The following is a 13,373-nucleotide window of genomic DNA, read 5'->3' on the forward strand; positions in this document are numbered from 1 at the left end:
CAGCATGTGAGTTAAACAATGCAGTATGTCACATCTCTGAGATAAAAAATTACAAGGGCTATCCAACTAACCATGGAGAAAATCCATTATCCAAAAATAATAAACTTCATATAACAGTGCAAAGACATGGTTCAGGCGTTCAGCAAATTTTCGACATGCTCACTGATTGAGCACAAATAATCAAATTTTGCATGCACTACAAGGGATACTCTTTACTAGTTGCTTCACAGAAACATCAGGTCCATAACAAAGCACAGATTTATATTCTTCACAGCGTTTTAATCCATGTAAACAAGCAATCTGACATCTGAGATGCAAAAGACGTGAAGAGAAAAAAACAATCAGGGTCACGTCTCAATCATACAGAACACATTATGTTAATTAAGTTGATACTAATAATCCTAATAATATAGGAAGACCTCGAAACAAAGGACAATATCTATCAGCAGCAAGTCTATGAATCCATGTGCCTGTAAGATGTGCAATTACATGTGAAGTCATTTCTCATTCTTAGACATCTCAAACAACCTCTAGGGATGTCCCGCTACTTATTCAGTAAACAGACCACCTAAATACACAGTAAGCAAGCCACCTAGATACACAGTAAACAAGCCACCTAAAATACATAAATAACTGGACCGATAAGGGAATGATACCGTCCAAGTCCAATGGAGATAACTTTAGTCACCAGCGACACAAGCATCAGGACACAATCGCATACAATGAACACAGATAATCATTGCCAACAAATTCAGAAATTAGAACACCAATCAATGTGCTAGATCGAAGTCAAATTCAATTATTGACAACATCTGGAGCATTTTACAGGTGCCTACTGCCTGCTAATGGATGCGAAAACAACAAAATAAGAACTGATTGAGATGCCAGCATGTTAATGCACTAACCATTACCGATGGTCAGTTCATGCAAGGAGGGGTAATGCTGGTAATGGATTTAAAACATCCAACCAACCAAGATAATCTAGTGAATAATAGAGTTTCAGAACAGTAATAAATATCCTTCTTCAAGCAGATTCACATGAGACTGGGTGAATAATAGAGTTTCAGATAAATGACTGCCTGACCATTGTTTATGAGCCAAACGTAGAAAGTCATACATAAGATGTTAAGGAAAAAAACTAATCAGGGTCACGTCTCAATCATACGGAACACATAATGTTAATAAAGTTGATACTAATAAAACTAATAGTATAGGAAGACATCAAAATGAAGGACAGTATCTACCAGCAGCAAGTCTATGAATCCAGATGCCTACAATATAGTTGTCCCAATTCACAACCGAACAATTATAACTAGTAAGATGTGCAATTGCATGTGAAGTCATTTCTCATTCTTAGAAGTCTCTAAAACATCTTATATTTGTTTACACAGGTAGTAAATAACTAGACTGATAAGGGAATGATACCGTCCAAGTCCAATGCAGATAACTCAAGTCACCAGCGACACAAGCATCAAGATAGAATTGCATACAATGAATGTAGATAATCATTGCCAACAAATTCAGAAATTACCAGACCAATCAATGTGCTAGATCGAGGGAAAATTCAATTATTGACAGCATCTGGAGCATTTTACAGGTGTTTTCTGTCTGTTAATGGATGCTAAAACAACAAAATAAGAACTGATTGAGATGCCAGCTTGTTCATGCGCTAACCATTACCGATGGTCAGTTCATGCAAGGAATGATAATGCTGCTAGCCTGCTAATGAATTAAAAACATCCAACCAACCAAGAGCATCTAGTGGTATGAATATGTGAGTGTGACACAGTTTATGCTGCAGAACTCTCTAAAATTAAGTAGCAGAACAGTAACAAATATCCTTCTGCAAGCAGAATCACATGAGACTGGGTGAATAATAGAGTTTCAGATAAATGAGTGCCGGATTATTGTTTATGAGCCAAACGTAGAAAGCCATCCAAGTAGGAAAAGCAAACTCAACATTACATATGTTAATACAAAGCAGAACTGATACTGTAACTTTTTTTTTTTGGAATTAGAAGCTACTGGAGTTAATCCTCTCAAATCCCTCAACCTAACCCCTACATTTCAACTGAACCTGTGACCTCTCATCAGCTGAGCCGCAACTTGATTCCTGGAAGGGCTTCATATTTGATGATGTGACGTTGGTGTTTACAGTTCTATCTTTAACAGCCAAGGTGCAAGAAACATCCATTGTACAGAGGACTTACATAGTTTGTTGTGTGCAAATGGGCTCATGTGAGCATCAAGAAATCAACTAAGATGGTGCACCAGCCAGACACACCATGGTTTTGCTTCTCATGTAAATCAATACTCGAGCTATAATGCCAGTGGAGTATTCAAGTCGGAGCATGGCCGTCCAATTAAAGAGGAAAACTGATCATGGAATTTCAGTAGAGGACACTTCTCAATGAGATTAGTATCATCGTAGGCCTCCTTGAGAAAGACGGTACTTCTTGCTCCCTTGTTAGTGATGTAGAAAATCCCATGATTTTTTATCAAACAAAGGAGTAGCTTGCATGGCAGCCTGTACTCGTTATGGAAGACTTCTAGCTTGTCAGATGTCAGTCGTTTCTGCATTGTCAAGCTTAAGACCTCATGTAGAACAGCAACAGATCGCTTCCGAGCCTGTGGAGTTGCAGGCTCCACTCGCCTAGCATTCAAATAAGGTGAAGGAAACGCCATCTTCTGCCACCTGACTACCTCCTCAAGGTACTTCCGGTTGGGCCTAAATCCTGCTGGATACTTTAACTTGAAAGCAAAAGGACCCAGTAAATTTCCATCTTTAGGAACCCCTCTGTACTCCATTTGGAAACCATCGAAGTTCAATTTTTCTTCTCGTGCTGTGACTGCTAGTGAAGAATCCCAACTCTCCAAACACAGATGGTCCAACCCTCTCACGTCACGTATTGAAAAAAAATCAGGGTAACTAGGAATCAACTTGTCCTTGAAATTCTTTGGTAGACCCAATTCAGGTTGGATGAGCTCAATCTTCTCTAAAGGGATCTGGCAGTCCATGGACATCATTAACAGCTTCCTCAGATTTCTTACCAAGATAGGTTCCATTAGCTCCTGTGCTTGGATCTCCTCGCCAGAAATATTTCTGGCCTTCTCAGTAAGCGTGACAGCAATGGGTTCACGCGATGTACTTCCACCAGAGACACGGAAGATATTGGGGTGGCGCTCAATCAGTGCAACAAAGTTCCATTTTTGGACAAAGCCAACCTCCTTTTCAAGGTCACGTACAAGTAGTGAACCTGTCTTTTGGGCCAGGATGAGCTCACGGAGACGGAGGAGGAGGGCGGGCTTCTTTTGGAGGTCCATGGCCTTGTCGAGACCAGGCTCACGGTGATAAAGCTTCTTCTTGGGACGGCGTCCATGACCAGCAGCGAATGAGGACATTTCCTTGAATTGTATCAAGGAAAGCGATCTGGGAATGTAAGATAATCGTTCTGCCAATCTTCTCATCAAAGTTACGTCTTAAATGCAAGTCTGTGTAGGCACCGCAGGTCCCGAGCATTCAGGAGCGCAGAATAAAGAGGCAGAAAGTGTACCTCAAATTCTGCAAAGAAAAAGGGGGGACAGAATGTTCAAGCCATTTTAAACAACAATAAGCTTTGCAGCTAAGGAATAAATTCATAATACCAAAAGCCTGTATTTCAGAAGAGCAACTCATAGCAGCAGTGGCAGAAGGAAGGACATTTTACAGGGTTCGCCACCTCTAAAAAAATTATCGACATCACACGCATAATACGGAATTGGCCAGAAGAGCAATATAAATAGCTTAATCAAGTCTCACAACATTAGAGTTCACTAAATATGTTTGAATTTTGCAAAATATTATGCCCTGAAAAATTTGCAAGTATTATAACACAACTAGTCGGCGAGATGAAATAGATGAGTACAAAATCCACAACATTAATTAAACCACTCTAGGCTTTTGCATTGCCATAAAAGCATCAGCTACTTATATCATAGCATCTTCACTCACTTTCAGGAACATAGCTCACTCAGTAAATGTCACCAAGCAGGCAATCGATGGTTCACGAGTTGCTCGTCCGTACTACTGTTTACCAACTAGCAGCTCTGAAAAGACTGAACCGAGACAGTACTAGCTTCTACAATCACACTGGTTACCTCGAGCAGCTGAGTCGATCTCGATGCCCGACGGCGCTCATCGGTCGCGTTCAGGTCCTCAGGACGTCACCGAGCGGAGCTCGCCGGCGGGAGTGGATTGGGCAGAAGACTGCTCGTGCTCGGAGTCAGGCGGCGCCGCAGGCCGCGGCCGTGGGAGAGTCAGGATGGTGATGGGTACTGGGGGGCAAGGGGAGGCGTGGGGCGGGGCAGACGTGGAGGCGGGAGGCGGGTCGCCGGGGCGGCCAGGTCAGGTCAGTTGTGGCGGCGGCGGCGTTTGGTTCATTCGATTCGAGGGCTCGACCTCGATGGAACAGCCGAGCAAGGCCACAGCACCGGTGGTGGGCTGGATCAGCCATCCAGCCCAGTCTGGGTAGGCCGCCACAAACTCCACCAGTACTGTGCTACAGTACAGCTAACACGGCAGGGCTATATCTCGCCCGTACCGAGAGCTCTTTTGTTTCGCCTCTGCCGCAAGGTTAGTTAGTGGGCGGAATTGTTTTTTGAATAATGTAAGTAGAATTTACGATTTATAAATATTTTTAAAATTCCATGATTTTTCAGGAAATGCGTGAATGTTTTTTCAGGGTCAAGAATATTTTTTTGAATGGTATCAGCATTTATTAAAAGTAGCATGCACAATTTTTTACATTGCATTAACGTTTTTCTAATGTGCAGCAAACTTTTTAAAAGTTGTATAAAATATTCTTCTATTTTAAAATTATAAGTAAAAGTAATAAAAAAATTGTGCTATTGAGACAGTGCTCCTCCGATTGCTGGGCCAGCCCATTTAGGGGCGCGCGCGCGGGGGGGGGGGGGGGGGGGGGACTTGAGGCGAGTACCTCGCTATAAGCGAAACAAAGCTCGGCATGTGGGTCATCTGGAAGCACCGGAATGCTATCGTCTTTGACGGTGCGGTACTCTCCGTTCTCCAGGTGCTACGACGATTGGATAGTGAGGGGAGGGTATGGAGGCAAGCAGGGCCCTTGAGAGGGGATCTAGATGGAGTGTTTGCAGGGCTAGCAAGGTGGGCCGAGCGTGAGTGGTTGCTTCGTGTATAGACAGATCCGATCGGTGGTGGCCTTGTTAATAATGTTGTAAACTGTTGGGAAGTCTTTCCCCTTCTTCTTTATAGAATGATACGCACGAAACTCGTGCGTATTCGAGAGAGAAAAACGTTGTTCACTCTGATAGGCACTGTCCTTTGTTCCAAGCTTGATCAGATATAATTAGGCAGGGATGTACCATCACTCATGTAAAATGTTTTAAATTCGAATGAATGGCGCCTTTGCTTGTTCAGAAAAATAAACAGGATGCTCTCGTCCTGTCAGGACAATGACAGACAATCACGTGGTGGCGCAAGGCAGACGGGATCCCGACAAGAGTAGCACATGGTCAAACTCAGAGACCTGCCAGCCGTAATAATCCCACGAACTAATTGCCTCCACGCCGTCAGAACATGACACTGCACGCCGTCCCCATTTGAAGATCCAGACGCCAAGATCCAACCGCTCAATGGTTATACATGAATGATGAACAAATAATAGTACTACAACCGTACTCTACTGGTCCAAGTTACGGACGTAGAGTGCGAACAAACACACACACACACACACACACACACGAAGCACACAACGCTAATTACACATACATACACCACCCATGTACTGTGCTGTACACGGCAAGGCAACTCGGCTAGTATAAAAAGATTGGACGTGATGATCCACTCTGCTGCTATGCTACGAGTAAAAAGAATGGGACGCATCCGCTCTGCTCTGCTGCTAGGATAAATGAAACAGGGGGGATGCGTATGCAGCAATGCATTCCATCCCCACGCACAACTCAACCACCACCACTATTCGTGGCTTTATTTGATGATGATGATTCGATCCAAATCCAATCATGGCGCTCGCCGCACCGGCCGTGGTGTGGTGCATAGCATGCTCCGGTTGGTTGCATCATTTCATTGGCCTCCGGTGAACACACACGAGCCGTAGCCTGCAGAAACCAAACCACGGGACGGAGATGTTAAAAACACAGCACAGTTACCGAACCAAGTACAATGATATGCAATTGTCTGTCAGCCGGCACATGCAATGCAATGGACAATGAGTGAAGTGAATGAAATGGAACAACGCAAGGAAAGCAGACGTCCTTTGGTTTGGTTTGGTTTGGTTTGGCTTCATCAGTGGAATGAAGAAATCAATGGCGAATGTGCAGGGGGGGAGTGCTTACTGGGGTTGGTGGATGTGAGGGTGGCGGACTGCCGGAAGTCGCAGTTCCACGGGTGGCTGCCGGCGGCCTGGTAGAGCTGGTTCATGGCGTAGGCGGCGTGGGCGCGCACCGTGTTGGGCTGGAAGCAGGCGCCCCCGGGCTGGATGGCGCCGCAGTCCACGCCCACCTGCGAGCACGCGTAGTCCAGGTCCGTCTGCAGCTGCGCGTCCGTCGCGCCCGCGCTCGCCACGCACCATCCCCCTGACCCCTTGCTCGGGGTCGGAGTCGTTGGCGTCGGCGTGGTGGCCGTGCTGCCGCCACCTCCACCGGACGAGGAGGAGGTGAGGCCGGCGTCGTAGGCCATGGTGAGATCGGTGTGGTAGAGCCCGAAGGCCCGCTCGGAGGCGGGGCCGGGCTTGAGGTCCTCGTCGTAGAGCGCGAAGAGGTAGGTGTCGACGGGCCTCCCCGGCATGAGCGGCGTGCCGGCGCCGGACCTGAGGTGGGCGACGAGGTTGGAGACGTAGGCCCTGGCGTTGTCCACGGTGGCGCCTTGCTCCGTGGGATCGCCTTTCGTCGGCCACCCGGTCTCGGCGACCACGATGTCGACGGCGCCGTAGCCGGCGCGGCCGAGCGCGGACTTGACGGCGTCGACCTGCGCGTCGAACATGTTGGTGTAGGTGATCTTGGACCCGGCGTCGAGGCGGCCGGCGTTGGGGCGGAAGAGGCAGAATGCGAGCGTGTCGGGGCGCGGGTCGGACTGGTACGCGAAGTAGGGGTAGGGGTTGACCATGAAGGGCGCGCCGGTGCGGCTGAGGAAGCCCAGGATCCCCTGCAGCTGGGCGGCGGCGTCCGGGCGGAACGCGCCGGTGGAGGGCGGGTCGGACTGCGCGAGCACGGCCATGGTGTTGACCGTGGAGAACTTGATGGCAGCTGCCCCGTCGCCGGCCGCGACGGCGGCGGCGCGGAGGTTCTGCATGGCCGGGAGCAGCGCGGCGGCGAGCGCGGCGTCCCCGGACTCGAGCACCTCGTTGCCGACGGCGACGACGGAGACGGCCGTGGCCGGGACGAAGGGCAGCACGTTGGCGGCGAGCCAGCCGGCGGCGGCGTTGGGGTCGGCGGCGATGGCGGGGATGTCGCCGTTGGCCACCCCGAGCACCAGGGAGACGCCGGTGCCGGCCAGCGCGCGGATGAGGCCCGCGTCGACGCCGTAGAGGCGGAGCTTGGTGATGGCGGTGGACTTGAGCAGCCGCGCCGTGGCGTCCGGCGGCGGCAGGTTGTCCGCCACCTCGCCGTAGTTGACGCCGATGTGCTGCGACTGCGCGTCTGCACGAGCAAACCCAAATCCAGACACGAATCAAAGTCGGTAAAATTGCTGCGCTTTAGGAGAGGAAAAGCTGGGTGCGTCACTGGATCCTCCCTGGGGACTCGCGACGGGGATTGCTCGGAAAGCGGGGGCACTTACCCGATATGGCCACGAGGCAGCAGAGCAGGACGGGCGCGAGGAGCAGCAGCTTTCTCGACTCGGCCTCCATGGATGGATTCTTGCTCGGATTTACCTCTGGGTCGGCTCTGTTAAGACTTAAGACGCGGGGAGACGGGGAGGAGGCCGGCCAAGTCGAGCAAGAATCGTATGCGTACTGTTGGCGCCCTTCGAGGTGACGGTAGCGGTGGCGGGTGGCGCCCGGCGTTGCGTGGCCGCGGATTCCAGGCAAGGTATTGGGTGTGGAAGGGGGCTTGGGATTTGGAGCGCGTGCCGAGCTCTGCGGTGGCCACGTGCGTGCGGAGCGGCGGAGCGGGCCACGGGCGACGACACGGGTCGCGGTCGACGGTGGGTGGGGTGGGGTGGGGGGAGATCGCCCCGTTATGAGAGCTGGCTACTGTTGCATGCGTGGTGGTGTTGAGAGCTGGGACGGCGACAGTGCTGTCTGGTCCGTCCGTGCTTGCCTGTTGGACAACGTAGGGCATGGTGCGTTTGGTGGGTTCTCGGGTTAATGCCGCCCGATCATATCGAAGCGACAATGGCTTGTGCACCGCGCCGTGCAATAATTCGTGTGCTGGCCTAGCTCAGTCAGCAAGGCCTCTTCTCTCTGTGTAGGATTTTTATAGGATAGGATTTGCAAAGGATAAACTCCTTTAAAGTCTTTTGGTTTGTAGGAATAAATTCCTGTTCCTATGTAGGATAGGAATCAACCCTTTACGTTTTGGAGGAAAAAAAACATTAGCCTAGACTTAATGAAAAAAATCATATTCTATGCACCAAATGCCATCTCTTTCTCTATAGGAATTGACATGCATGTCGTCTCACTTTCTATAATTTTCCTATTCCTATAAAATTCCTATCCTATGAACCAAAGGCATCAATGGTTATGGTAACTCTTTTTTAATCTGGAACACAGCACCACTTACATCAGGAGTAATGCATCTATAATACCTACATAGTTCATCCCTATTATTCTTTTTCTCTTGACATGCAGCATGTCTACCTCAGCAATCATTTTCTTTTTATTTTCATCAAACCGTATGATTCAACTCTGGCCATCGTTTCCGGCAAAAAGTAAAAAAACTCTGGGCATCGCTTCCGTCTTCTGTAACCGACGCTTTAGCGCAAAAGCCCAAAACCAGCCCATCGGTCGATCTTCTGGTCTGTTAGTCTTCAGGTCTTCCCTATATGGATCAAACCAATATCATGGCAGCAGATAATTGGCGGTACACGAACAAAACAACTGAAACCAGAAAAGTAGGATCGGATCGCACGGGGCGATCAGGAGGCGGCGAGGCCCTTGCGCGCCACCGGTGACACCTCCGGTTCCCTCTCTCTCCATCGGCCGCTCCGGCGGCGGGAGGGAGGGAGAACCTCGGGTCTGTTCGCTAGGTGGGTGTGTGGTAGGGTTAGGGTTGAGGGAGACGCTGCCGAGGCCGTTGCGGTGGTGTCGCGTCGGAATAAGTTTCTCCGGACTCCGTTCGCGGTCAGGCGAGGCTTTTGCCTTCGTCTAGGAGCCAGCGGAGTTGGGGATCCTCGGGTCTCGTCGAGGTCGCGGGCTTTGGTGGCTGGAGGTCCATCGGCACTGGCCGTTTGGGTCCTCAGATGGGCGATGGATTCAGGGAGACGAAGACCCTTCTTCTTCCTTGTTATTATGATTTGCTGCTGCTGTTCTTCTCCTTCCTCTGTGCTAATGCTGGTGGGAGATCCTGCTTTGCCTGGGCGGATGGCCCGACCACGGTGCTGGACCGGTCGGATGACTCGAGTTCTCTTCCTTCCGGAAGGGACACTTCTCGCGGTACTCAAAGCCAAAGATGGCGACGGCTGTTGCAGGTGTGTTAGATTGATGTACATGCCCTCTCAGCGCTGGTGTCAAGAAAGGAGGAAGCAACGTGGCGGCAATTGTACCGTGGTCGAAGATGATGACCTTTTTGCAACTGGTTGCATATCCTTCTGCTGCACGGGTCTTCTCTCAAGATTTAGGGATGATGACGCAGGGCTCCGGAGGTCTTCCTGTGTTATGGTTGTCTTAGAGTACTCTAAGTGTTCATGGTCCTTTGTTTTTGCGTTTCAGTGTGCTTGTAAAGGTCACCTACTCTGTACTGATTCGTGATTTGAATGAACAATTTCTCAAAAAAAATCATGGCAGCAGAAAGGGCAACGGTGGCACCCTCATCCCTACATCATCGGATACGCCACTGTCGCCATCAACCAAAAGCCATATACCACCGGCCGGTGGCCTGTTACCGCCGCCGCCGCCGCCATCGGCCGACTAGGATGGAACTTCTCTGCTGCAGGCCGCCCCCTCCACACATATCCAGATGCACCGGTCAGATTCGCCGTCAAGATGAGAAGCACTTGCCTCTCGGGACAGTGCTGCTACCCTGCAGCCTCGATGCGCCCAAGCCCCGGTGACCTCCACCACGACCATCCTTTCCAGAAGCAGGGACGACGCCGGTTCTCGGACGACTTTTCCCCGTCCCTGCGAAATTGCCCCTTTAAACAGTGGAGGTGCATCGATCCCATCGTCTACGACATGGGCTTGGTATATCCGGCAATCTGTCTTTCATTATTGACCTCAAAAGCACATGTGTAGTATCATAGTTATATTTACTGACGCATACCACTATGATTATTTAGCTGTTGTTGCAGATCCATTATCTTTCTCCTGAAGTTCAGTAGTTATTTATCAAAGATAGAGAGGAGAAAATTTGATGTCATGCCACTCAGGTATCAGTACTGTACCTATATTGTTTTGACTCGTTGAGTGTTGTGTAGCTTAAGTATTATGTGAGATCAAAGGGAATTAACTCCAGCAAATTGATACAAAGATCATTTGTGAGGGTTGTGTGTTTTATTTTCTGTTAGTTGTTACAGGCAATTGATTTTCGCGGCTTGGCGTTGGTGGTCATAGTCTATGACAGGAACATTGGATCAGAAAAAGGTGCTATCTAGAAATGTCTCATCGTTGCCAGTTGGAATCACAAACCATGCGAATGTTACCAATTGTGTCTTCGTTCAGAAATTTAGTCCTTTACTAGCTAGCTTCAGTGGTTCTAAATCTAAGTTTCAGGGATTTACAAAAGAGCAACATTCAGGGTCACATATAAAGGTCAGATAGATAGTGATCTGTTCCAGTCCTTGGCCATGGAGTTCATTTGTATGTGTATTGTGCTCTTAAAAAAATATTTGATGATATGTCCGACATCACCTAATATTTTTGTGAACACTTGCTAGATTATATGGTACATTTGAGTTTATGCAGTATCTTATATTCTTCTGATTTTGTATTTGACAACATAGTTATTAAGATCGCTGCCCCTAAATGCAGCCTCTAGAAAGGTTAGACATTTTCTATTCATTTCAGAAAGTATTTTCTGAAGCCTAATCTGAACCATAATTTCCTGCAAAAAACTAATCCGAGCCATAAAATACTTCCAGGCATCTCCAAACAAAGAGCTGATTACCCATCCATCTTCAACAATAAGTATCCACAGGTTTGCCAGCAAGCATAAAATAGAAGTTAAAGGCTCTATTTAAACAAGTCTGACCAAACTTTTGTTGTAGCCCAATGATCAAAACACTAGATGAGTCAAACAATACTATACCGCCTCACCAACCCGCAACTATGGACACGAAGAAAAAACAAAATAAGTAATAATTTTGTAACTCTTTGTATAGAGCGATTAGTTCAGATCAATTGAACATGAATTCAAATGATGATTTTTGTTAGCAGGTACTCTTTAGCTAAATGAAGCACTGAATATGGAGAAGCTGAAACCACCAACAGATATTTCCTATTCACCATTTAATTTCTCATGAATGCTATATTTATAGGCCACAATGGAAAAGAGGTAAATCTTCCAGCAAGAGAACTTCATCTCAGTTTGTCAGATGGCATAAACAACAATGTGACAATGAACAAGTAACAAGGTACAAAAATATATAGGTACTATCAGTTCTCTTATCCAAGTAAAATTAGCCAAAAGTATGTTTCTCCCCGCTAACCTGATTACACAAGTACAACTATACTAATAATGTTGATTTTTGAACAGCATGGATGACATGGTCAAGCACGCATGTGAGCAGCTGCAAACTACACGTCTACCTAAAATTAGTTATACCATGGCTTAAATCAAGAATAAGTAATCATTACATGTATCAAGTACAAGTGTTATCCAAATTAACTCTCATTAGTACTATTGATGATCCTGTACATGTATTTGCACAATACATGGTTAATATTTCTTGATGCATCAATTCTTCTCTACAAATTCCCGCAGCATTGCGCGAGGTGTCATCTAGTTTCATTAGCTAGTGGGTACGGTTAAATCCACCGGCCACAGCCCCACTTACCATCAGGAGTAAAAAAAATCAAGAAGAACCATCAGGAGTATCTTTGATTTGCACAAAATGGCGGGTAATAGGCGCTGGTTTTGGGCGGGCCGGCCCGCAGCCATCTGATTCGGTTGACAGGAACCGTCCGATGGCCCATCGTTTTCGTCCATGGACACCAAGGATCACCTGCATCTCGTATGGGAGAGTATCAGGTGATACCACATCCTAAATGCTCTCATGATACCAACCTTGAAAAATCAAATTTAGATGTTTCAAAAAATTCCGAAGCTTTTTGTGTATGTCCACAACATATGTGACTACAACCCCTAAAAAAGCCAGATCCAAATTCGAAAAACACATTGAGAAACAAAAATGACAAATCTAGCTTGAATAGTGTCACAAAAAGACAAAAGACAAATTCACACTATTCACATCTGGATTTGTCTTTTTTGTTTCTCAATGTTCATTTCGAATTAGAAGCTGAAATTTTTAGGGGTTGTAGAAACTTACCTTATGAACATTCATGTTTTTTTCAGAATTTTTTGAAACATTTAAAATTAAGTTTATTGAAATGGTATCATGGGAGTATTTAAGGTCTGGTATCACTAGATATTCTTCCCTCGTCGTCCCTTTTGTCTCGCCATCTGCACACGTTCTCCCGTTGTCGTCCCCTCGCCGGCCGTCCTCGTCTCTTGTCGCTGCCCTCGCTTGTTGTCCTAGTCACGACCCTCGCTGGCCATCCTCGTCACCGGCTTCGCCAATGCAACAACTGCACCTTGCGGTTGCAACTCTGGTGGCGACGGCCGCAGCTCGCCAGCATTCTCATCGCCGCTCATGCCTGATGTCGTAGCTTGTGGGGCACACCTCGCTCGCCCCGTTTCAGCAAATTCGAGCGTCGGTTCCAGCAAAAAAACATCTTGTCGCTGAGCCATCGTGGCTCGCCGGGCTGCCGGCTGCAGCTTGCCGCGCTGCGGGTTGTAGCAATTTGTGGTGATGGTTGAAACAGTATGCATGACGTCGATTGTAGCAAAAAGTTCGGCGGTCATGCGATGTAGGAAAACATGGCGTCAGTTGTAGTCAGATGAGACATCGGTTGTAGCAATTTATGACACCGGTTGTAGCATGTTGTAAAAAATACAGCGACCGTGCAATATAGCAAAACGTGGCGCCGGTTGTAGCTGAGCGGGATGTCGGCTCTAGCAAATTG

At 47.8% G+C, this 13,373-nt stretch overlaps 2 protein-coding genes and 1 long non-coding RNA gene across 3 annotated transcripts; 1 reads left to right on the top strand and 2 right to left on the bottom strand.

Moving 5' to 3' along the window:
* Window positions 1-1,818: 1,818 nt before the first annotated feature.
* LOC125550232 (protein WHAT'S THIS FACTOR 1 homolog, chloroplastic) lies at window positions 1,819-4,461 on the bottom strand. The gene is made up of 2 exons (XM_048713178.2): window positions 4,138-4,461; window positions 1,819-3,562 (listed from the first exon to the last, which is right to left on the bottom strand). The coding sequence occupies exon 2, from the start codon at window positions 3,466-3,468 to the stop codon at window positions 2,320-2,322; it is 1,149 nt and encodes a 382-aa protein (XP_048569135.1). The 5' UTR covers window positions 3,469-3,562; window positions 4,138-4,461; the 3' UTR covers window positions 1,819-2,319.
* A 1,173-nt stretch (window positions 4,462-5,634) lies between these two features.
* Window positions 5,635-8,160, bottom strand: LOC125550231 (O-Glycosyl hydrolases family 17 protein). Its single transcript, XM_048713177.2, has 3 exons — window positions 7,811-8,160; window positions 6,370-7,671; window positions 5,635-6,132 (listed from the first exon to the last, which is right to left on the bottom strand). The coding sequence occupies exons 1-3, from the start codon at window positions 7,878-7,880 to the stop codon at window positions 6,098-6,100; spliced, it is 1,407 nt and encodes a 468-aa protein (XP_048569134.1). The 5' UTR covers window positions 7,881-8,160; the 3' UTR covers window positions 5,635-6,097.
* Window positions 8,161-10,046: 1,886 nt separating this feature from the next.
* LOC125553387 (uncharacterized) lies at window positions 10,047-11,771 on the top strand. The gene is made up of 3 exons (XR_015601955.1): window positions 10,047-10,373; window positions 10,469-10,558; window positions 10,706-11,771. It is a non-coding gene; the product is annotated as an uncharacterized LOC125553387 (long non-coding RNA).
* Window positions 11,772-13,373: the final 1,602 nt, after the last annotated feature.

Source organism: Triticum urartu, chromosome 4A (genome assembly GCF_056163025.1).
Source record: "Triticum urartu cultivar PI428250 chromosome 4A, HENAU_Tu73, whole genome shotgun sequence".
Classification (NCBI taxonomy): domain Eukaryota; kingdom Viridiplantae; phylum Streptophyta; class Magnoliopsida; order Poales; family Poaceae; genus Triticum; species Triticum urartu.

Coding starts and splice junctions, on each gene's coding strand:
- LOC125550232 (XM_048713178.2), bottom strand. CDS start 3,468: ATGAGAAGATTGGCAGAACGATTATCTTACATTCCCAGATCGCTTTCC.
- LOC125550231 (XM_048713177.2), bottom strand. CDS start 7,880: ATGGAGGCCGAGTCGAGAAAGCTGCTGCTCCTCGCGCCCGTCCTGCTC. Junction 7,672..7,810: donor CTGCCTCGTGGCCATATCGG/GTAAGTGCCCCC, acceptor TTGCTCGTGCAG/ACGCGCAGTCGCAGCACATC. Junction 6,133..6,369: donor CCTCACATCCACCAACCCCA/GTAAGCACTCCC, acceptor TGGTTTCTGCAG/GCTACGGCTCGTGTGTGTTC.